The sequence below is a fragment of the Nannizzia gypsea genome, genomic scaffold (genome assembly GCF_000150975.2).
Source record: "Nannizzia gypsea CBS 118893 supercont1.4 genomic scaffold, whole genome shotgun sequence".
NCBI classification, from domain to species: domain Eukaryota; kingdom Fungi; phylum Ascomycota; class Eurotiomycetes; order Onygenales; family Arthrodermataceae; genus Nannizzia; species Nannizzia gypsea.
Genome location: NW_003345198.1, coordinates 1,083,210 through 1,107,337, shown reverse-complemented (window position 1 = coordinate 1,107,337; position 24,128 = coordinate 1,083,210). Strand labels below are relative to the sequence as shown.

General features: G+C 48.7%; 6 protein-coding genes across 6 annotated transcripts; 5 read left to right on the top strand and 1 right to left on the bottom strand.

Moving 5' to 3' along the window:
- Positions 1-3,395: 3,395 nt before the first annotated feature.
- MGYG_05068 (hypothetical protein) lies at positions 3,396-4,847 on the top strand (the record flags this gene model as incomplete). Its single annotated transcript, XM_003172428.1, has 3 exons — positions 3,396-3,545; positions 3,750-4,052; positions 4,134-4,847. 3 exons carry the CDS (start codon positions 3,396-3,398, stop codon positions 4,845-4,847), a joined length of 1,167 nt encoding a protein of 388 aa, XP_003172476.1.
- A 376-nt stretch (positions 4,848-5,223) lies between these two features.
- Positions 5,224-6,101, bottom strand: MGYG_05067 (hypothetical protein; the record flags this gene model as incomplete). Its single annotated transcript, XM_003172427.1, has 3 exons — positions 5,224-5,395; positions 5,545-5,783; positions 5,988-6,101. The coding sequence occupies 3 exons, from the start codon at positions 6,099-6,101 to the stop codon at positions 5,224-5,226; spliced, it is 525 nt and encodes a 174-aa protein (XP_003172475.1).
- A 1,471-nt stretch (positions 6,102-7,572) lies between these two features.
- MGYG_05066 (hypothetical protein) lies at positions 7,573-12,066 on the top strand (the record flags this gene model as incomplete). The annotated part of the gene is made up of 2 exons (XM_003172426.1): positions 7,573-10,832; positions 11,067-12,066. The coding sequence occupies 2 exons, from the start codon at positions 7,573-7,575 to the stop codon at positions 12,064-12,066; spliced, it is 4,260 nt and encodes a 1,419-aa protein (XP_003172474.1).
- A 2,020-nt stretch (positions 12,067-14,086) lies between these two features.
- On the top strand, positions 14,087-18,101 carry MGYG_05065 (hypothetical protein; the record flags this gene model as incomplete). Its single annotated transcript, XM_003172425.1, has 2 exons — positions 14,087-14,212; positions 14,286-18,101. The coding sequence occupies 2 exons, from the start codon at positions 14,087-14,089 to the stop codon at positions 18,099-18,101; spliced, it is 3,942 nt and encodes a 1,313-aa protein (XP_003172473.1).
- A 1,383-nt stretch (positions 18,102-19,484) lies between these two features.
- Positions 19,485-21,254, top strand: MGYG_05064 (proteinase T; the record flags this gene model as incomplete). Its single annotated transcript, XM_003172424.1, has 4 exons — positions 19,485-19,838; positions 19,901-20,440; positions 20,516-20,630; positions 20,713-21,254. The coding sequence occupies 4 exons, from the start codon at positions 19,485-19,487 to the stop codon at positions 21,252-21,254; spliced, it is 1,551 nt and encodes a 516-aa protein (XP_003172472.1).
- A 1,344-nt stretch (positions 21,255-22,598) lies between these two features.
- On the top strand, positions 22,599-24,107 carry MGYG_05063 (hypothetical protein; the record flags this gene model as incomplete). The annotated part of the gene is made up of 2 exons (XM_003172423.1): positions 22,599-23,395; positions 23,468-24,107. Coding segments are annotated over 2 exons (1,437 nt in total), but the record flags the coding sequence as incomplete, so codon positions are not given.
- Positions 24,108-24,128: the final 21 nt, after the last annotated feature.

Below are 24,128 nucleotides of genomic sequence, written 5' to 3'. Positions count from 1 at the left end.
TCGATAGATTCAATGCATAGAGCTTCTCAATGTTTGGTTCTTCTCCCCTTTTCTAGGACTGGGGGGATGCTTGAATGACATGTTGATCAGGCATCTCTTCACAGGCGCACTGGAAGGCCTCCATCGCAAGGGGGGTGTGCTGCGCCGCATGTTTCCGGCCAAGAGCGTCTCCGTGCTCGCTGATACATGCCGATCAGCTCTCACGAGGAGTTAGGATGAGGGCAAAAAACGAAGTGATTGATATCCATATACCATGGAGGGTCGTATATCTCGGGAGGCAAGGCCGGTTATAGCCAGGGGATGTACTCCAATGCCATAGCTCCCGCATTAGATCGTGGGGTAATGACCGCTTTGCATGGTATAAATATATTATAATAGGCCATCAGGGTGGAATAGATATATGTATCTATGCATTTTGGATGCGAGATGATGCCCGTTCAACTGGGAAAAGGCCTGTTCGACCTGTTCTCCACAAGGAGAAGACAAACAGGCCAGAAACGGGATGTAACCCTCTAACAAGCTTGTTTTGTCGGTCGAGCAGGGGAAAAATGGTGGGAGAGACCGAGCAAAATTGCAGGCATAGCCTTGCTTATGAGCGCAGACAGGAAATACTGCATTTCGGCCGTGGAGGACGGACGGATAAACGGCCTTCGCCTTGGTATCTCTTTAGTCGTCCACTGTTGGAGCCGCGATCGAGATGTGGATGTGATCAGCCGCCAAGCTCAGCTCCCCCTGAAGACGAAACATTCTCGAACCGAACCTCTGACTATTCGTGGGATGTGATACTGGAGATGTGATACCTCTGTCTGACGGCCTGACTTGCTGGATAAGATCACTGCAAGGCACGAAAAAGAAGACATTCGCTTTTGACATGTTTTAGCGCCGAGGGTCGTGGGGGGGTTTCTCGCAGGAGGGCCCTGGCAGGTTTCATGCTTCATCAATGTATACCAACCATGGATGGTGGGCTTACACTGGCCCGAGGTTGTAATGTGAAAGGATGATACATGTCGTTGCAACCAAGTACTTTGAAGACATGGAGATGACTGCTCAAATTAGCTTGATACCCTACCGATGACCATCCTACCGAGATATGTATGTAGGGATATCACCATACGATCTCACCCTCAAAATCTCGCATAAAATCTTCTACCAATCGGTTTAGCTGGTTGCTTGTCCCGAGAAACCATTCGTACCCTGCCGAGTCCCCTGTTTAGAGCCATAGCCCCGTATCAATACGGAGAACCTCCCTGCACACTGGACAAGGCTGCAAATCCCGTTTGACCCGGCCGTTCTCTGTACTTCGAGGAACCATGTACTCGAGGAGCTATTATGCGTACCTCGACCTCCTCGGATGATTTCTTTATGCCTCCGCGGAAATGAGTGGCGCTGTACCCGAGTATAGCTGCGTGGCTGATAAAACAAGGTCGCTCTATGCAACATTCAGCCCAAATCCCGAGGATGTCTTGTCACTGTCCTATGCATGTAATAAAATAGTTCTGTCATGCGAAGTTGTTTAGTATAAGGGAATGTCCTGGTAGAGTGATGGGAGCAACTTCATGGCTATTCTTGTCCATACGCTTGTTTGAAGAGCTGAATGTTGGAGATGGTAGTGGCGGCCCGTAAATCAGACAGTCAAGTATGCTGCAAAAGCTGTACTTGAGAGTTAGTTATTTTCTACCCATGATCTCTTGATGGTATATGCTACCGCGGTTGTTAACTGTGTAAGCTTTCGTCTTTGCTTCAATAGTTGGACAGCTGATGTAGTGGCTACCAACGCGGCTCGGCGTGCTCGTAACGATTCTAACCGGCTACAGAAGTCTTAAACCATGGTCATGGTTTATAGCAATATCACACATCTCCCTAAGCTTTGCCCATTAGTGTCCCGTCCATGTCATCTTTACTGGGCTACCGCTTCTGGCGGCCTTCGCCAGTCATGACTATAAATTCCCCCGCATTCGGTCCAGTTATCGAATTCGGTACTGTTGAATGCGTTTTTATGGCCATCATTCTCATCTCACCGCCGACTCTACGGCCACCAAGCATTAAATCATAGCGGCCAAGGATGGAACACCTATTATTGTGATCAAATGCGCCCTTGGCTAAATAGTCGAGGAAAAGGGCTAACCAAGCTATCGATGTGGTGTCTCTGGATAGGAGTAACGATAATGCGTCAATCAACAATGCCTGTCTGACTCTCTGCTCCATTGTATGTGCGGACCCAGTAACGTGGCATAATATATTCAAGTAGAGATACAGCGCGTCTGCATCCGACATATAGATATGAAAGAAGATTGATGGCTGAGAATCAAGATATCGATCTCGATATATTGGGGCCTCAGTTGTTTTTGGATGAATGCGTGTAGCATAGACACTTCCCACTCTGAGATAAGAACAAAAGCAGTGACAGACTGTAGGTCGGCAGAAAGTGGGAATTCCAGTCGAATAAGATGGGAAGATGACGAAGGATAATGTTGTCCCTTACAACCGAATTTTGCCCTGGTAGTATATGAAGCGTGAGTATTCTCTGAGGTAGGGGGTATTCTTGGATATCAGTCCTGAAATCTCCCAGCACCAAGGAGGACTCCGGCGTTATTGTTTTATTTGGTATAACTGCCGTTGCTCTCTCTGTATAAATTGATACCTTGCTATCCCAGACATGAAATTTAACTAGCTATCCCAGTCAGTGCGGTCAGTTCATTGCGTCTTGGGTCTCCCCCGTTCATCTTAGGCGAGCTGATGCAGCATTGGCATTCGGTTTTGCCTTTTATATTAGATCTATCGGTTGGCGATGGGCACACGAAGTACGCCTTGCCTGGCAGCGAAGGCAATATGAAATATATGTATCATACACGTCTCATAAGGTGGACTTAAGTGATGTGTTTGTTGCCAAAACAGAGAAAAGTTGAAAGTCGCGATAAAGCGTGAACGTTAGACTTTCGGGAAGTATATTAATAATCATGAAATAGCTCCTTATGTAATTCTTGGCATCAACTCTCCTCTGTAAGATTGAGGCGCCGATGAAGTCCTATATCCTTCTAAGGAACCTTTCAATGGTTGCTAAATATTCTGCCTCTTCAGCTCAGAAGCCTGTTTTAAGCGTCTCGGGCCAATATAGTTATGCTGTCCAAGGAATCACAGCCGTCTGCTACTCATTTGCATTGATAAGCAGTCTTATAGCGGCATTAATTTTCAGCTAGTAAATAGAAATGAGTCAGCAAACTCTAAGGCGGCAAGATATATATCCAAATCAGGTCTAGGTTCAGGCTAAAATTTCACGTGACGCATATAAATTAGTACCTACGAGAAATTGAAATATATTGTCAATCATGATAACACATCTTGGGAATGGAGCTCTAAAATATTTGATAGAGGGTTAATTTAAGATTATTTACACGATGGCGTCAACTTTTACTTTTGGCTTTGGAGGTGACGATGTGGAAGATTTAGAGAACATATCTGACACTGACCAAGGAGTTCCGAGTGTTCAAGAAAACAAAAGTGATCTGATATTCGATAATGCAGAGGTGCTTAACCTTGAGGATATGGTAAGTATCATTCTTATACCCAGTAAGAGGTGCCTTAGGATGCTACTAGGGAAGTGAGAAAGAATAATGGAAGACTTCAATATACTGTAACGATACCTGGTTCTACCGTATTCAGTTTGCTGCAAAAGCCCTAATCTAATTTATTTTCTGTCCACGGCTATACCAACAAAATTTGGTCAACCCATTACTAATTCTTTTCTATAGCTTGCTTCTCTACCGTCACAGTTGGAGTTCAATACCCAATTAATAGGACCAAAATTGGAGGAGCCATTTTTAGTTGCGCGCCGACAGTTAATGGATATCCGCGTTCAACTAATGGCTGAACGGGATATGCTGAACGAGGGTGAAGATTTACTGGCTGGTTTACAAAAGGATGACATTAAACCAACTGTATATGAAGGAGGATTTAAAACGTGGGAATGTGCCTTAGATTTGGCCGCTCTCGTATCTCACGGCCTAGAAGGGTTTACACACTTGGATGACCAAGATGAGCTCAATATAATAGAGGTAAGATATGCGATGAAGCTTGCTTTGCGTGGCTTCTATAAAAGCCCTCGGTCCAAATGTTCCTGGTACTAATATCAACAGCTTGGAGCCGGAACTGGGATGCCTTCTCTATCGCTACTTCGGTGCTTCTTAGTCCAGGGAAAGGAAAAGCGCCGAAAAGTACACTTCATACTTGCTGATTATAATGCTACAGTCTTGAAGTTGGCTACTTTACCGAACCTGCTACTGACCTGGTATATTACTCGAAGGAGCCCACCGGAAGGAACTAATATCCAGGCTAATCCTGCTGTTGATCGTTTGCTGGAAATTGATAGAAGCCTTCTGGAAGACTTTGTTCAGGATCTTTCGGATCATGGAATCAAACTTTCGTTCATATCTGGGGGTTGGTCCCCTGAGTTTGTCGACCTGTGTCTGGGCAAGCAGCACAACATGAAAGACGAGGCGATGACAGACAGCCAGCAGACTACAGCAGGGCGCAGGACACTTATCCTAGCCAGTGAAACTATATATTCTCCGCCTTCATTACTCCCATTTACAGAAACACTTGCGTCATTAATGCGCAGGGCGCTATCGCACGACAGAACAAAGAATCATACAGGGGATCCTCCAGTTCGAGCGCTCATATCAGCGAAGAAAGTCTACTTTGGTGTTGGCGGAGGGGTTAGCGAGTTTCTAAGCACTCTTAGGGACGTGGGAAGCAGTGATGAGTTCAAGGCCTTAACTAAGTTAGTGATCTCCGACGCGGGAGTAACTAGGACGGTTCTGGAGATCCTCCCTGAGCTACCAATAGGTTGACTTGAATGGCTTGCAGAATAAAGCCAAAAAAATACTGAAAAGCATATCTTGGGCTTCGAGCGGGGAGTGTATCTGGTGTATCTGGTTTCTAAAGTACTTGTGATGGTGTCAATTAATTTTATTTATTTCTTTTTTACATTTGGCATGTGGAAGTGCAGGGTATTGCTGTACAAAGTACGTGTCTTCCCTGGATGACCAATGGAACAACCAGCGCCTCGGGTATGAAATTTTGAATACAGCCGGGCGCATCCAGTGCTCAAAAGAAGAGACAAAAGAAACCGATGTTTGTCATATGTACAGTGAGTCATGGTCACCACGCTCTGAGTGGTAAAAAATTGCTGGATCTAAGAAGGGAGAACACAACACATAATATAATCTAAAAATATCTTCCATCTTCGTACAGAGACTGAACCTTTCCGTCCTTCATGCGTCCTAATCTTGCCTTTTCCATGTCTGCTTGACGTTTTTCGTAGTGAGCCACGACGGCGGAGAGGTCTCCGGACGAGTTACCAGGGGACATGTTTATGGGAGAGCCAGTGTTAAATAATCTGGAACAGCAGAAAAAAGAAGGATAGGTTAGTGACGTGCAGATAATCGCCCGAGAAATTCAATCGGGATAAATGACGTTATAACGCAGCATGTTGTTTTTGACGGAAGATAGGCTTGCAGAGCCGTAAGGATATGCAAGGCAACGTACTCGGGGAAAGACATGTCAATAGTCAGTGGAGGATTCTGACTGTGGAACAGATGGCGGTCTGCAGCTGCTTCTTCAATTGCCCGGGTGTGGAGAGCGTTGTTTCGTTCCAAGACAGCTTCGCTCGGAGTGAACGTCTCGATAACGCGGGTTAACCATGGCTTTGAGCTGGCATCAGACGTGGAGAACTTGTACAGTGCCAGACCGATGGGGATCGAGGCGACAGAGATGTAGAAGCCGCGCTGTATAGTATCAGGCATGAAGTGTTAGTAGGGCATGTATTTTCGATCATGTTTATAGAAGACCGGCCAATTGAAACTCTCATCCGCCACATAGCTGCCGGGGCAGCGTCTACATGCTCCCCGCGCCTTGGATTATTCTCATTCTTTGGGCCGAGATAGCTATCATGGCAGCCAGGGATGGAAGAAGGGGGGAGCAAGACGTACGCCGAAGTGTTCATTGACAGGTTCATGGTGTGCAGAGTGCGAGTCGAAACGGCGGGGCTGACGCTGAACCAGGGCACGCCTCGCCGGGGCGGCAGCTCTCCTGGCAAGAAACATGTCTGACGCTTTCAATTGGAGCGAGAGCAAGGCCTGGTCGACGGTGTCGCGGAAATGCGTCTGTTCCAAGTCCTTTTTGCTGCTTGAAGCTGCGTTTCTCTCGGATGAGGTTGAGATAGTAACACGTGACTATCCATAATTAAATGATTACTAAGCCTAACGCCAAGAAAAACTTTCGTCTTTTGCTTTTTTCGACTTCAACATCAAAAGCAACAAAAGCGACAGACGAAGAGACAAGAAGGTACAAGACTCTACTCCGTTTCTTACTTTGCAAAGCCGCCTCGGCGAAGACAACGAGGAAGATGGCGGAAGATGCAGAACGGGGAGGCTGGGAGTCTCCCGTCGTCGCCTCGCGGGCCTGATTGGCGTTCGTGGGCGTGAAAAAAACGAGGCGGGAGTCGAGATGGAGCTGCTGCACGCACAATTGGCAGGGCGACAGGCGGTTTGTTGTCGTTTGGGCTTCGATGCTGCTGCAGTTGACTGCTTTGAAACGCATCTATCCCTTGACTCTCACACGCTGAATGGCCAGTCAGAGGGAGGGATAGCCTGCTCTCGTCGTGTTGGCATTCCTTCCAGTAGTCTGAACGGGGCTCCGGGCAACGGTTGTTACTATGTAACGACTCCCTGCTGTTGCGACCGCCTGCATCCACATCGCTACCCGACTAATGCATGAAGAGTTACGGTGGGCAGAAGTCGTACAGAAAAATAGGTTTTGTAAAGTGATATTTGGTGCCCAATTTTGCCAGGGGGACCGCCGCCATTGGCTTCTCGTCGCCTTCATCCTGGGTCTGGAGTGAATTGTTGCTGGATCACCCCTTGACGTGGGTGCAGTCCGATGCATTGCGCGCACTAAATTTTGGCTGGCTCTCTTGTTTCCCAGCCGATACCCTTGAGTCACCGGTTCGGTGAAGTATTAGCTGCTGGGACTGTGCCCTCCTCGAGCAGGTTATTACTTGGTCGATTTCCGCCTGAGAATATTTCCTCCCCCAGAAATATTCTCATTCACTTTGCATCCACGACGCTTTGATTTTTTGCATTTCACGACACCAGCGTTCCTGTCTTATTGCTCTTTTCTGTACTTTTATCCTTCTTTTAACCCTTAATATTCGCATCCTTTCTCTACCTCTCTTTGCGATTATCGTCTTTCGGAATATCCACTACATCTCACGGCATTATTCTCATTACGACTTCTATCAACGAATTTTCTCATTGACGGCCGAAACCGGAGTTTCATTTTCATATATTTTGCCCAGGGTCCTTTATACTCTTTACATTGTCGACTTCGCCTGCTTCAAGGATACCATTGAAGCACTAGGAAAAAAGTTCCCGTCGCTGAAAGCAATTATCCCAACGTCTTTGTCAGATTCTGCACTTCTTTGCATATCGCGAGAACGTTAGAATCTCGGTGAACAGTCAGAACGAAAGTTGCACAAACTCTACGAAACCAGTCCATAAGTAGTGCTTTGTAACAATGGCTAAGAAGGGGGCAAAGAACAAAGACAAAGATACCAAGGCCAAGGGTGGCAAGGGAAAAGCATCGAAAAAGCAACAAAAACAAAAACAGGAAGAGGAGGAAGAGAAGGTTCAGACCGAGCAGCAAGGTCAACAGCCTGAAGATGATGATCAAAGCACACCGGTAGAACCGGAACAAGCTCAGGCACAAACCGAAGAGCCGGTCGAGAAACCTGAGGAAGCCTCGAGGCCTGATGAGGCAGAACAGCCTGTTGAAGGCTCAAAGCTGGAGGAAGAACCGAAACCGGAGGCAGAGGTAATACCCGAAGAGCCAAAGGTCGAGGAGGAACCTAAAGCTGAAGAACCAAATGTCGAAAAGGAACCAAGCTCTGAAGAGCCCAAGCTTGAAGAGGAGGCTAAGGTCGAGGAGGTGACGGCTGAGGAACCCAAGGTTGAAGATGAGCCTGCAGTTGAAGAATCACCATTAGCCGATGATATACCCCTGGTTGAGGAAGTACCTTCAACAGAAGAAGCTGCTCAGGTTGAAGATGCACCTCCCGCTGAGGAAATTCCACTAGTTTCAGCTGAGGAAACACCTCTTGTCGAGGACACGCCACTGACCGAAGAAACACCTGCCACTGAGGAAGCACCGCTTGTCGAGGTCACACCATCGCCCGAAGAAACACCAGCCACTGAGGAAGCACCACTTGTCGAAGACACACCATTGGCCGAAGAAACACCAGCCACTGAGGACACTCCAATTCCTGAAGATGAGCTTAAAGCCGAAGGCGAAGTTAAGATAGATGAAGTACCTCAAGTGGAAGAACAGGTTGCCGAGGAAGTACCAAAGGCTGAAGACCAACCAGATGTAGTCGAGGAGCCAAAGCTCGACGAACCTCAACCGGCTGAAGAGATTGTTCCTGTTGAGGAGACTGTTCCTGTTGAGCAAGTAAGCCCCGAAGATACTACGCTCGAAGAACCAACGCCTCAAGTGACCGAACCAGAAGCTGAGGAGAAGTTCGAAGAGGCAACACTTGAACCGGAGGCAGAGCTAGACGAAGACAAATTTGAAGAAGCAATACTAGAGCAGGAGGTAAAGCCGGAGGAAGAAGTGGTTTCAGATGCCGGCCCACTACCGGAACAGGCTCAGCCAGAAGAAGACAAACAACCTGAACAAGTCACTGAGCCAGTGAAAGAAGATGAAAGAGCGTGGGATGAACAAGAGCAAGAAGAGCAAGAAACTGTCATTGAGGCTCCTATTACACAAAAATCACCTTCTCCATCTCCAGCTCCCTCGCAAGCCCAGTCTTCTCACTCGAAAAGCCCATCCAAACCTCCTTCAATCATCCAGAGCCTCCCTCCGCTGCCAAGGTCTATTACTTCTACACCATCAAACTTGAGCTTGAGCCAAGCTTTCCCATCTCCAAAGCTCTCCTCATCAGGCAGTCAAAGCAAGCTTGGAAGAAAGGCCACCAGCACGGTTGCAGGGGATGAATTCCAAGAAGCCGAAGAAGTAGTCCCTACACTCACCACCAATACTTCACATAAAGGTCGATCGGCTTCACCTCGGTCTCAGTATGATGTAACTGACAGTGACTACCAAACTGCCTACGGATCTGCCAAAACACCAACCACCAGGGCAGTATCGAACGGAGCTTATTCACCCTCAGACGTCCCATTGCCTTCACCTTCTGTATCAGAAGCGAGGACAAAATCTGCTTCTCCCCCAGGGCCTTCTTATGAATACACCCACCAGCCGCAGCCAATACCTGCAGCAGCACCACACTTCGCCTATCCCTATCCCTACGCCCATCTATACCAGCAAAACTCCAACTACCCCAGCAGCCCGGTCATGGAACAGACGCCAGCAAATGTGGCTACTCCCCAGTACTCACCTGTCATGCACCCTTCTCCACAGCCCAACTATGCAACTTCTTTCGGCCAGCAGCAAGGAAGGAGGCCCAGTCGATCATCGAGAAGCCAATATGACTACTATTTCGGAAACACTTCTCAATACCGTTCTGCTCGGGAGTCAATGTCTCAGCCTACCGAGAATGGAAAACCGCACTTGAACGGTGAACGAGATCTTGCTGATACGGTCAATCTTTTGCACCGCATACAGAACGTTATCCCCGATCTTAACAAGCTTGTTGTCAGCTATCGTGAGGCACAGAGCCAATTGTCTGCCCGGGAAGCAGAAAACAAGCAGATCGAGGCCCAGCATGAACAGGCACTCCTCCACAAAGAATACTATATTGAAGCGTTGCAGAACCAGATGAGAAAGGTTGCCAACGAACATGCAGAGGAATGCTCAAAATTGAAGGGTAAGATAGGCGCCCTTGGAGTTGAACTCAGCGATCTGCAAGAGAGAAACAGAAATACAGAGGATACCCTGGTTGAGACTCAAAAGGCAAGGGATGAGCTGCTGCGTGCCCGAGACGAACTGGAGCGCGAAGTTGATCAAATCCAGAAAGAGATCGAAGCAGCCCGTGAAGCACATGAGCGTGAAATTATCAGGCTCAGAATGGAGGCCGAGAAGTCAGAAGAAAAAGCACTTGCTGAGCAGAAGGAAAGACTAGAAGATCTCTTCCAGGAAATCAAGAACGAAGACGACAGGCTTGCTGCCGAACATCTCAAGGCTCGTGAGGACGAGCTTCTGGGCCAGCTTGCTGCCAAGCAAGAAGAACTGGATGCCAACGAGGCGGCGCTCAAGTCGACTATGGAAGAGCTTAGAGTTACCCAGGAAGAGCTGGAAGGGAAGAAAGCTGAGCTGGCGGAGAAATTCTCGGAGCTCGAGGCCCTCAAAGAAGAGCTGGCAAACACTAAGAGCGAACTTGAAGCCAAACAACAAGAATGCGAGTCGAGGCAAAACGAGCTTGAACTTACTCGAAAGGACCTTGAAGAGACCAAGCGTCACCATGAGGAGGAGATTGCCTCCTTGAGAGACGCATTGGAAATCCAAACCAATAGTGTCAAGGAAATCAAGGAGCGTTTGGCCAACATGGTCCTCGAACACCGCAGCCAAGAGGAGACCTGGCAGAAAGCTCGCGAAGGTTACGAAGCCCAGCTTAGCGAGAAGACCGAAGAACTGAAGCTCAGCAACGAGGAGAAGGAGGTGCTCGAACGAGAAGGTCTGGCGAAGGAGGAAAGACTCCAGAGCATAGTAGAGGAGATGCGCCAGACCCATAATAACCTGAACAAGGACCGAGAGAGATTGAAGAAAACCCTACATAGTCTTGGAGAAGCGACAGACATGAAGATGAAGGGGGACTCGTTCTTGTAAGTCAGTCGTTTCGGTGTATATGAGATATGATTGTATTGCCTTTGCCCACGAATTCCCTTTTTATGTCGTTGATGTAGATGGCAGGCTTCAGTAGCATGAGGTGGGCCAGACGAAAAGTCGCTGCATGTTTATTTTACACTCGTTATTTTTCTTTTAATATGTCGTTTGCACAATAATCAACATCTTTTTCAGGTTACATGATCTAATTCATTCTTCCTTTCTTGATCTAGCATTGAGTCCTTTGCCGAATTGTCGCGGCTTATCATTGAGGTATCCAAGACATACTTCACCTACCTCCCTATTGAGCCGCCGCCAGATATTCTGGCCAAGATCCCATCTGATATCCCGCAATTTTTGGACAATACCCCAGCATCTCGAGAGCTTCGCGCTGCCTATGTGCAGCACGTTATCTCCAAGACCCTGACCTATCGGATCTTCCAGCCTTTCTTGTTTACTTTGGGAAGACGATATGATAAGGCAGACACCTTTTTCCAGATGCTTTCAATCGACATTCGTCGCAAGTCCGTCCGGCGCGAAGCCTTCTGGAGACAGCAGACACTTAAGGCAGCTTACACCACCTCCGACGCCAAGCAGGCCATCAATGTCGTTGCTGCTGTCATCGTTGACGAGATCGTTGACCATATCCGCCATTTCACCGATCCAACTCACCTCGACGCCCTGTTGACGAATGTCCGAAAGATCGTCAAGCTCGCAGCAGAAACATGGCGATTGGCTCGCGTTGAACGAGAGTTAATCACAGCCACTATGCCGTCAGCCGAGGATGAGCAGACTGTGAACGAAGAATGGGAAGAGTTCGACTATGAGTCAAATGCACCACTGCCAGGGGGCGAAGGCTCAGTTGAGCCGCCGCTGACACCAAAGAAGTTCCGCCGCCCTCTTCTCCGAATGCTTCCTCGTATCTTCCGCGGAGCTGTGCATGAAGACTTCCTGTCCGAAGACGACCATGAGAAGGCGTCTCCCTGCACGTACCTCCGGGGAGTTATCTTATACAGTGACTCTCCTTCCGTCTTGGCCAGACGGGCTGAGATGTTCAAGAAAAAGCCAGAGGCGCCTGGAGTGATTGACGATGCAGAAGATGCGCGACTACGAGCCGCATCTGCCACTCCGCCTAACGGGTGCGGGAGGAGCCCTTCCCCGAAAAGCCCGCTTGGGAACCGATCGCCTAGATCAAGGAGATCCAGGGAGAGGACCTTCAGCGGTGATTACTAGAACAAGGATAAGTCGGGATAAGGCTGAAGCCAATTGCCACCCGTCATCAGCATTTATCATGTCATTGCGTCAATAACTGTTTCAATGTGTTTCATGATCTCGTATTCAATTTTTCTTTCTTTCTGTCTTTCATTCTTTCTATTTCTTATGTCTCCAGATCGCATTTCATATCTGATATTCGAAGTTTGACGACACGATATTTCTTAAGTCACCCTTGAAGCGTTCTCTTATGGTGTTTCTGTTTCTTTGCATAGCATTGCACGTCTATAGGATATGGCACTTGGTAATTGTACAATTGACGACAGGGTTCGCCATGGCCACGGAGTTGGAAAGACGAGATAATGATTTCTTTATTTTCTTTTGATATGCCTTACATCTCCTATTACATCTCCTATTAAATTAGCTAGCTGGTTATCACAAGCCACTCCCAGAGGTATACAAGATTGCTTTTCAGTTGTGACATCCTCGCCCCTTTCCTACACCTGTGGCGCAGTTATGGCTCTATCACCATCGTCGGCCACTTTCCATCTGCCTCGATCTGCCTTGGGAGATAGACGGGAAGAGCGGCTTAGTTGCCGGCCCGCCTTGACCTCAGACACACCAAGACACACCTTATGCGAAGTCTTCCATCCTTCATCTGATCTAAATGCCCCTTCCGAATGACCCTCAACCGTCAAGGCAAACACGGGAGCCTCTTCCTGCCATCCTCTCTTCTCTTTTCCTTCCTCCGTCCGCGGCCCCTTTCTTATATAGTTAAGGGCCGACAATAAAGTAAACTAAGGTTGCGGGTCATGTGACGGCCCGTGGTTTCCCAAGTCTTAATTTCGACGTCCAACATCGAACGTCAACTTCTTGCGGTGCAGAAAGTAGACAGCATCAGAGCAGAAGACAGGGACGAAGAAGAAGAAGAGTGGAAGAAGAAAGGTGGTAAGGCGAATAATGGGCCTGGCTCTTCTGGCATTTATGATATGACTGCATGAAAAGGCCAAAGAGCGCACTGGGCGTTTTCCCCGAATCAGCCGCGTGCTGCGCCATTCCTTCGCATTTGCTGCTGCAAGGACCGACAAGGAGCATTAATAATTAGCTTGCAATGGCTTGCAACTAAGGGCTCAGCCAAGCAGGACACGAGCAGGAGCGACAAATCGCAAGGGAGCCTGTCAGCGAGCGATCCCGCCTGACGAGGTCCAGTCCAGCGCTGCCCGATAATTCTCTCCGTTGAATCGTGAATATCTTCCCCTCCGTTCGCCAATAGCCTCTGCACCGAGCTCGACCAGCCCAACTCCCGTATTCTCATAGCAACTGTCAAAGAAGGCAGAAGGCAAAGCAATAGGGAGACAAAAACGAAAAAAGGAGATCGATTGGCCCGAAGATTCTGTTATTGAAGGCGGCTGCTGGATCAATCAGATTGGGTGGAGTCGCCTGTGTCATTCCCGCCTCGACCACTGGATTCTCTGGAAAGTCCCATTTATCGTCGCCTTTGCGGTGCGAGGTACCGTGCCAGCCTTGATCCGCACCCAACCCTCTCTCTCTTGCCTTCTCTCTACAGATACTTCGTACCTCCAGCAACAAACATCTTCAACTGTCACTCTCAACTGACTCTGACGGCGAGAGACTCACTGTCACCGGCCCCTCTATGTTTTGTTGGCATAGCCGCGATTAGCGATATTTCTGGTACTGCCCTTTTGTTGTTCGGGAGGTTGCGCGAAAAAGCACCTCGTATCTACGGACAGGCCGCTCAACCATCGCATTTCATCATATTTCTCCTTCTCTCTCGGCCATGTTTCCTCTCTCTTTCTGAGGCATTGTATCATCCTCTGCCATTTCGTTGCGCTCGCTCACACGGCTGGAAAACGTTTGCGAACCGGTTGACAAGGCTGTGGCCTTCGCCATCGACGCATCACCCCAGGCCGAACTCGACCACACCAACGAGACGCCTGCTGCGATCGAGCGCACGCAATACAGCAACCAGTTGGGGACTTCCACCTAGTATACTTGGGAATAACGCCTGAGAATCTAAAGGATGTCGATGGAAACCTCCAAGCAGCTATCGAGTATAGATCGAGATCTACCTGGTCTGGGGGAGGAGAACTTTGATGATCCGTTCTTGAACCAGCTCTCTGACGCTGAATTATCCGGACTCCATCAGGTACCAACACGCTCCTCCTACCGGGTATAATCAAAGTAAACGTAGAGATAGACGTTAGCTGACAATGAAATAGACAACTCCTGACTATTTCTCTGATTCCACGAACCATCCTGGCTCTTACCAACACCATCAGCATCCAGGTGTCTCTACAAACCCCAGTGACCTAACGTCGCCGGCTTCTCAGTTAGATTTCTTGAGCCCTACCGAACACACTGATCACGGGCTGAGTGACTTCACACGCTTGACCTCACCAGACTTTGATGCTCCCTTCTTTGCCTCTGCAGACCCACACTTAAAGGCCGAAGTGGTGGATGATAGCAACGTGCTCTGGGTCAACCCTCATGATATCGACAAAAGTTCGCCTGGCGGAAATAACTATACACCACAGAAGAGATATGTTGGGGTTGGAACTGGAGCTTCTCAGCTACTGAGCCCTGTACCAACGAATACGCCAAGTCCTATAATTAACCCACAGGTTGACCAGCGTGGGCAATACCCAGGCAACGAACACACTGCCGTATCCCCTCAGTCTATGACTGGTGACAAGCCGTCGCGAATGACTGCCATGTCTTCTCACCAACCCCCTACGCTCATCACTCCCAATAATGTCAGCAAGTTGCACCAGGCGAATAATATGTCTGGTGTGGACCACCAGGCTAGTCCTATTGTGAAGGTATCGAGCTTCACACGAGGCGATTCCCCATCAAGAGCGGGCGACCAACTAAACTATTCACCAAATCAACCATCTTTAATGGATACCGGGCGCCTGTCTCCTGCTAGGGAGGCACGAGAAACCTTCTTCGACAGTGATGATGAGGACGAAGATGAGAACGATCACAATAATAATCACAAGAAACCTTTTTCCATACCACCTCCCGCAAGACGTCTCGAGGATGGCAGTTGGTCCCGAAACCCAAATACCGGACATGGTGGATTGGACCCCTCTGCAAGAGAAGATGTCTACGTTCCAAGCTTAAAGGAACTAGCCGCGCAACGGGAAAGAGATGAGAGGAACGCTGAGGTCGCAGAATGGATAACGCGTAGCGAAGCACCTAGCGAGGCTGATGACAACAAGCTTTGGAATTTCCGGTCCCGGCGCAAAAACAAGTCCGATAAAAATAAACGGCGGGCTAAGAGTGCCGGAGACCCTTTCTTAGGCAAACAAGACGGTTTCAGCTCCAGGTTTGCCTATCAAGACTTTGACGACTCCGCCATCCCCGGTCCTGGAGTACTTATAGACGAGGATAGTGGCATGGAAGATGACGAAGATGACTCTTCCGCTGCATCATCCAGTGTTCCCGAATCACCTCCCGCCAGCGTCCACCCCGAGTTTGTAGATGACGATGAGTATAATGCTCCCACGACTATCCCAGATGCGGAACTTGAGCCACTACCAAATCAATTCCTCCGCGCTCGACCATGGCAGGATTCAATAAGGAATACCCGTGATGGTACTACAAAGTTCCAACCTACAACGTCCAACGCTGCTATAATGCGCTTCTTGAAGCGTGCTGACAGTACCGACACTGCTTCTCGTGCTGCTACTTGGGGAACGCGCGGTCCTAGTGAATGTGACGTTGAGAGTATCATTGGCCCGAATGGTCGGTTTAGCACGATCCGAATCAGCGAAAAGAAAAAGGATAAGCCTATGAGGAGAAACAGTCTCCTTGAACACGCTAGAGGATTGTTGCCTAAAAGGAGCAATAGCAGCTCGAAACGAAAACATCAGCTGGATTCAAGTCAGCGAAGCCTAACTCCGGAGCAACCGCCCACATCCTCTTCTGACGGGGCTACACCGAGTACCACCTCTCTTGTTCCTCAGCGCAAGCCTAGCTTTAACAAAGGCAATAAGCATCACACGGGAGGCGCGATACTTGCAATGACTGGACAAATGGCTACTGTTGGGCGTGGAGGAGGGGTCGGCGTTCCGCCACCTGCTATGACAAGCTCAAGTACTCCTTGGAGCCATATAAGGCGACGAAGCAGAAGCAAAAGTGATCTTACTAAGGGTGAGGCCCCTGGAGGTTTGCTTGATCTTATAGGAACCCATGGAGGACCACCTATCCCTACTCTTGCCTCCCCAAAACAAGAGAAGGGAGCTGGTGCAAGCCCACTTCAATCGAAATCCCCTCACGACAGGCCGGAAGAAAATGACCTCGAAGCAGATGACGATGACGAGGATATGGGCAATGAAAACGGAGTCACCATGGAGTTCCCAGTTCGATCTGACCCGATTGTGCCAACGCTCGAAGGGTTCAAAACTCACATTCGACAGCTTAACCCTCGACTGCAGCCTGCATTAATTGAGAGAATCGGACAGGAACAAGTCCGACGATATAAGAGATTGGTTGAGCTTAGGTTAAAGCACACACAAAACGTCAGCAAGAAGAGTTGCAGTGCAGGAAAACACTGCTTTGCTCAAGGCGGCGATGCCGTCATGCTACCGCCTAGAACGAGCCCTAAAGACCCCGAAGCTACATACGCTCAGTTCCAAGTCCCCGGGGCCGCGGTTACTCCTGAAGACGTGGCATCCTTCGGTGAAGGCGCGATTACGCCCGCGTTATTCCCGCCAGGGGTCCCTTTGCCACCTGTCAGGCGCCTCCCTGCCGAGTTTGAATGCTCTTTATGCTTCAAAGTAAGGAAATTTTTGAAGCCTTCCGATTGGACAAAACATGTTCACGAGGACGTCCAACCTTTCACTTGCACTTTTCCCGACTGCACGGAACCAAAGTCATTCAAGCGAAAAGCTGATTGGGTGCGGCACGAAAGCGAACGGCATCGGCACCTAGAGTGGTGGACATGCAACATGCCAGACTGCTCTCATACTTGCTTCCGCAAAGACAATTTCGTCCAACATCTTGTTCGGGAGCATAAGATGCCTGAGCCGAAGGTGAAAGCAACGAAAGTTAAGGGTAAAAACCAACAGCAAGACGGTACCATTGATACTCAAGATGCCGCTTCTCATGCGCAGGCTGTAGAGCAAGTTTGGAAATTGGTCGAGGTTTGTCGTCAAGTTACAACCAAGCAGCCGATGGACGAGGCATGTCGATTCTGCGGAAATGTGTGCAACAGCTGGAAGAAACTAACAGTCCATATGGCTAAGCATATGGAGCAAATTGCAATGCCCGTACTGGAACTGGTGAACGACAAGACATCCAGCGGAGGGGCCATTGGCCCTTTGGGCCAGGCAAAGGGCCCGGGAGCAGCTACGCCACAATATCCGGCCAATATGTGGACTCCAACCCATCACACGAATCATAGTGTAGAAAGCACCCAGACGGCTCGTGCACCAAAACCCATTACCTATGGTACCAGTGCCCTCTTGACTGAGGCATTTGGGCTTCCTCGTGAGCCAGCACCTAAGGAAGTACCCCAGCAACAAACTCCTGAATATGCGGTTTTGTCGCGGGCCAACCTAAAACAACAGCAGTATACAGTCGGGCGGTCATACACTATGTCTCCATACCTGCAAGCCCAGCAACAGCAATACCATCAACCCCAGGGCCACCCCCATAAACAATACTCCAACCATCTCAATTCTGCCTCATACCCTCCGGCCTTCTCTACTGTCACTCAAGATCAACAATCCATTAACGGGCTTCCCATGCTTCAACCCCTTGCTGAACAAGGAGAACCTGGACTATCGGGCAACGATATGTACGGCAATATGGGTGGCATATCTTCCACCGCACCAATTATCGACACTAAGTTTGAGGGAGAGCAATTATTCGCTTCCCCGGTTGATAATGGATCCTACATGTATTCTTCAACGGGCCAGGAGACGATGGAATACAGCATGGGTGATAACGGAATGTCTTACCACCCCATGATGACTGCCGTGAATGGTGGATACATACAAAACCCGCAATATAATCAGGGAAATCAGTGATTGAAGTCAAGGTAGGGCGTTTGTGAAATGGTCTCTTTTTATCTTTGGTGTATTTGAATTGATGGTTGGGGAATTTCGTTTTGAGGCGCTGAATCCTTTGTTTTTCGGCTTTAATTTTTACCCAGTTTTGTACACTTCCGTTTCCGATTAGTTTTCCGTTCTTATTTATAGCTTGTCTTGACTCATTTACACGTCATAGCCTTAGCAGCCCTCAATTTATGCCCCTGAATGTTCTTTGGATAATTCTATGTACCAACAATTCTAAAATATCACTAATTTTCAATTGATTTAGCTATTTATGCGTCCTTACTCTGTCCACGATACTCAACAGGGCGTTACTATATATGACTTTGCTTCGGGCAGCGGGTAATTGCTACCGCCACCGTCGTCAGGATGGATTGGGTAACAATTTCATACCCCCCGCGTCGGACAAATGGAGCCAGGTAAAAAGGCGAAAATATGTTGGTGGTTAACTTATTTCCAGTGCAAGTTGTGGGCAACATGGCACAGCTCCCTGGCTAAGCTGTGCTTTTCCGAGGAATTGAACATTAACATAAATACAGCCAGTCTACAGGAAGATACCAATCTAACAGAGAAGACTGTGTAACTTCGAGTTTCTAACTATGATCACCAACAGCACCAGAACGGAACTCCAGGGGTGACAGGTTTAACTACCGAGTGGGTCGTCATAATAGCTCCCCGAGGGTTTTTCCTACTGAATAGTTTTATATACATGCATGGTGCGTGGCGGCCCCTCTACTTCACAGTTCCCCTTTTTTATCTGGAAGCTCCGTACGTCCTAGTGTGATTTAGCAACGCCCAGAAGCTCGACTTAATGATTCCCTATTCAAAGTGTGATGTTAATAATGTTTTCCAGTACAGGGAACGACTCTTCTAAGATCAAAGACAACGAGCATGCGATGACTTCATACCCATATAGTCCATGTTCCTGGTGATAGTTGCACAGCGATGGTTATCTACCAGTGGGTTGGCTCCGAGCCTAAAGTCAACAAAGTTTGTCCATAGTTTGGTGCCTGGGCTCACTAGTTAACTATTGATCCGTTCATCCATGCCCTGTTGAAACGGCACTCAATTGAGCGGGAGCTTCCACACCGCCAACCGCGGACGATTTCATTTGCTAGCTATACTACGGATGCACTCGGGTGGGCTGAACATTAGCATCGATCGGATATTCCCAAGACTATGGGACTCATCTACATACCCCGAGTGATACCAGTGGACCTCATTATATTCAGACCATGAACTCAAGAAGAATCTACGTTTCAGGACTCAACGCTGCATAACTGGGTCATGCAAGCATGCTACGATATGTCTATATAAAAGGGGGTTGCCTGCTGGCCTTTGGCCCTTTACCCTGACGATATGCTCAAGCAATTCGTCCACTCTTTTCAACCATGTTTCTCCTCAAAGGCGTTATCGCCGTCGCCGTCCTTTCGTTACTTTCTTTCTTCTGCAGTATATGCAGCCCCTTTCTCTAAGCCTGATAGCAGTTCAGATGTTATTCCTGATTCCTATATCGTGGTCTTGAAAAAGGATGTCTCCAGTGATTCCTTCGACTCCCATATAAAATGGGCCAACAATGTTCACAAGAGGAATGTGGCCAAACGAGGCCTCTCGCTCGAGGGTATGAAGCATACCTGGGCCATGGGCGAATTCAAGGCATACAGCGGAGCCTTTAGCAGTGAAACCATCGACGATATCAAGAAGCATGAACACGTATGTCCTATCGTGATTTTTCCTTCGCAAGAACGCCTGTTGGTTAACTGTTAGTACGATAGGTTGCACACGTCGAAAAGGATCGATATGCCACTGCTCAGGGCTGGTCCACGCAGGAGAATCCTCCAAGCTGGGGACTTAGCCGCGTTTCGGACCCGAACCCAGGAAACCACGAGTACACCTATGATGGTAACGGTGGTAGTGGAGTAACCGTCTTTGTTATCGATTCTGGTATCTACATTGAGCATGAAGAGTTTGAGGGACGTGCTACTTGGGGCGCCAACTTCCTCGACGGCGATAATCGCGATCTCTATGGCCACGGAACGCATGTGGCAGGTACCATTGGCAGTGTAAGTTATGGTGTTGCAAAGAAGGTGAATCTCGTTGCCGTCAAGTGTCTAGATGGTAGGGGCAAGGGTCCTTGGAGCGCCATTATTGCTGCAATCCATTGGACAGTCGATGAGGCCAGGAAAAGGGGTATTCTGGGTAAAACTGTTATCAACTTCAGCCTTGGTGGTGAGCCCTCACCAGCAGTAGATGCTGCCTTGGTTGAAGCCCATAAAGCTGGTATCTTCATCTCAGCTGCTGCTGGAAACTTTGGTGTAAGTTCTGTCTTATCACTAGCAGGATTCGTTCATATAAGTTGTTCGGCGGCTGACATTTGATAACTACTATAGTCTGATGCTCGGAGCGTTACTCCCGGCTCTGCTTCATTGGTCTGCGTTGTTGGAAATTCAGACGAGAACAATTACAGGTGGACTGGTAAAGATCCCTCTAACTGGGGGCCTCGAGGTAAGCCTATCCCACGGGAGTATGAGCTTTTTTTTTTTCTTTCTCTTTCTTTATTATTGTATCAAGTGCTGACTTAGTACAGTTGATATCTTTGCTCCCGGAACGCGCATCATGTCTACCCTTCCTAATGGAGGCTTCGGTCCATCGACTGGAACTTCCATGGCTGCTCCTCACGTTGCTGGCCAGGTCGCTATTTATATCTCTCATGGTAACTTCGACCTGAGCGCTGCATGCGAATTCCTCAAGCAGAAGGCAACTCCCACGGTTCAGGACCCCGGCCAGGACACGACCAACCGACTACTAAGCAATGGATCTGGAAAGGGAGGTCCAGGGCCGAACCCAGACCAGAAAAAACCAGACCAGAACAAACCAGACCAGAACAAACCAGACCAGAACAAGCCAGACCAGAACAAACCAGACCAGAACAAGCCAGACCAGAACAAGCCGCCAGGCCAGAACAATCCTCAAGGATCCGGTGAGCCAGAGAACAGTCCACCAACCCCAAGTCCACCTCAAGGACCAAACAACTGGGGTCCATCGTGGTGGGACAGACCGAGCCCCGGGTGGTTGAACAGGCCAAATCTCGGGTGGTGGAATCGGCCGTACTCAGGGTGGAAGCCGTGAACAGGCGCAGGCAGGCTGCTGGCTTCTTTTCAATTTACATTTTCCGGTAGATTACTAGATGCGAGCCGGTCTCCTACCCGGTTAACTACAGAGCCGTGAGAGCAAGACTCTCCAAAAGGTTCTCATTACTCCGTACATTCTTTGTCCAACCGCCTTTCCTTAAGTATCTACATATTTACAAACTTATTTCTCCTCTTGTTTAATTAATTAGTGTTGAGCACATAACTAGTCTTCAATTCAAGTTCACTTTATTTCGATTCGGGCCTCGAGCAGACTCGGTTAATTAAGTGCTGGGTCTGCCTGGCTGAGCCTCTTTTCGTTTATTCTTCATTTTTATATCAGCCCCCTTGACTTGCTCTTGCTCTTGCACTGCCTCCTACCCTGCAGCAACATCCCTGCAGCCAGTCACAGATACTGAATAAACAACTAATCAGAAAAATCCACATCTCAGCCAATAGCCAGCGCATATCGTCGGCGTCACTCGTATAATTGGCCCTTTCTGCGTAAAAGGCTGGCCGTTATGCAGTCTGCCTTCTCGTATGCCTTTTCTTTCCCCCTGACTGGCCAAAAAGCCGTCTCTGGCCAAGAAGGAGAAAACGCTGCCTTTTCTCGACTGCATCGACGTCTTTCTGATTGGTTTTGCGGTATCGCGGACGCTGGATGCCTTGCCATGGTTCGCAAACTGTTTAATGTCTGCAATGTTGTGCCAGTTCACACCAAACCGCCAAAAAAGATGTTGGGAGGATATCTTGTCGCCCACAGCCCCTTATCCTCTACCTCTATCCCTTTTCTTCCCCGTCTTCCTCTTCTCTCGAGCCACGAGGTGATGAGAGTGCGGGATCCTGCTTGCTGCAGCCTTGCGTCCTCAGTACTACCTACCTACCTCTCTTTTTCTCCTATATCAAAAAGGGAACCGAACTGAGTGAGATCCTTCCGGCGCCTCAAATGATCTCTCATTGACACTGGCACTGGAGTTTTAAAGAGCATAGACTTGAGTTAACTATATATACATACATGTCTTTCCTTGTTCATCCCCTATCTCTTCTTGGTTGAGCTTCTTCTCTCTGGATCGCTTTTTTGTTGCAAGTTTGATGCCTCTACTGCGTACAGACTATGCTAGCCCCCTTGATGTACTCGCCTTCACCCTGACGTCCCGGGCCATTCCAAGGTATTGAGCACGGCGATAGTTACGATATTATATCACCTCCCCTTTTGGATAGCAGTGTATTCCCTCTCCTTTCCTTGAAGCTCAATTTGATTCGAATCCAACACTACTTCCAACACCTATAGTTCTGTTCATACAACTGCCACAGACAGACAGACAGACAGACAGACAAAGAGACAATGCTCCCCAACAGCCAGTCCTTTCTAAACACCTTCCCACCACCCCCTGGGGCCTCCTCGCCCATCCAGACCTCCCAAGATACGGACAGAAGCCTTAGTGCAAGCCAGTTTGAGGCTCTCCAGGGCATCGGGCAGGATGAGAATTCGATACAGCAGCCTCAATTATCCTATCCCCTCTCTGTTAGCTTCTCCGGACAGGAGTCAAATACACAACCGGCTACCCCTTTGCATCCCCCTACCGGCGAAGCACAGCCTTTGTACGGACAAGGGCAGAACCTGGTCGTCTCGCCGGACTTCTCTCCCTGGCACAATGGTACCAATATATCCCCTATCAGTGTCCCGGAGAATCGGCCGTGGAACTACTTCTCGCGTCAACACAATCCACATGGCAGCTATGTAACACATGCAGATATTGTGCAGCAGTCACACACAAACGGTCTACAGTACCAGCATCCTCCACCGCTGACGGCTACTCCATGCCCCGCCGGCCCTACTGGAGGCACTGAACTGCGGGCCCGGTCCCTTTCGGATTCAGGGTATATGTCAAGGTTTTCCTTCGGCACCCCAGGGAATATTTCGTTCCAAGGAATTATACCCAATATTCCACAGAGTCCTCAAACAGTATCTTTTAATGGTCTTGCCCATCCAGGATACAGCCCAAGCGCTCAGTATAGCCCGGAGGCCAGTCCACTGCCTGGAGAGCAAACTCCGCAACCAAGGACAAGGAGGAAGAGAAAGGAGCGTAAGGTTTCCTGTACACATTGCACTTGGGAAGGACGTTGTGCATCTGAACTCAAGTAAGTCCAACACTCTCTTGTCTTATAAATTATCTCACCAGATCACTGACCTTGATCGGTTACTTCTTTTAGAAAGCATATCCAGCAGAAGCACACAAAGCCGTACGTATGCAACGTCAATGGCTGTACTACCAATTTTGGGTCGTCGAGCGATCTGAGAAGACACCAGTTAAGCCGTCATCCATCAGACCGGACTCCGAGCTACAAGTGCTTTGCAACGAAAAAGAAATCGTGCCTTGAAAGTTCACACATATTCAATAGGCGGGATAACTTCAAAACACACCTTGAGAAAACCCATGGTCTAACCGAGAAGGAAATAGAAGAGCATTTCATGTTATCTAACAAGTGGCTCTTCGGCCTCAGAGGGGGCTCCATGGCACAGAATGAAGTGTCATTGCAGCCTTCAGTCCAAGTTGACATTCCCGCGGATTACAACCCAACGGAAGAAGCTATGGCGTTAGAAGAAAGTCTTGATATGGCTAGAGGAATAAAAAATGACATGGACGGCTTTATAGACGACTTCTTCAAACAAAGCGGAGGCCTCAATCCACCTGGTATTACAGGATCAATGAGCTACCCTGGTCCAAACATCACACCTGGAGACTTGTCCATTACTTTGGCTGGCGAGAATTTCCCCGGCAATTCAAACCAGCAGCCACAATATTTTCCTCGGTGCGAGAACTCTGACGAAAGAGAACAGTCTCTAAGAGCAGTTGAGCTGACCTTTCCTCAG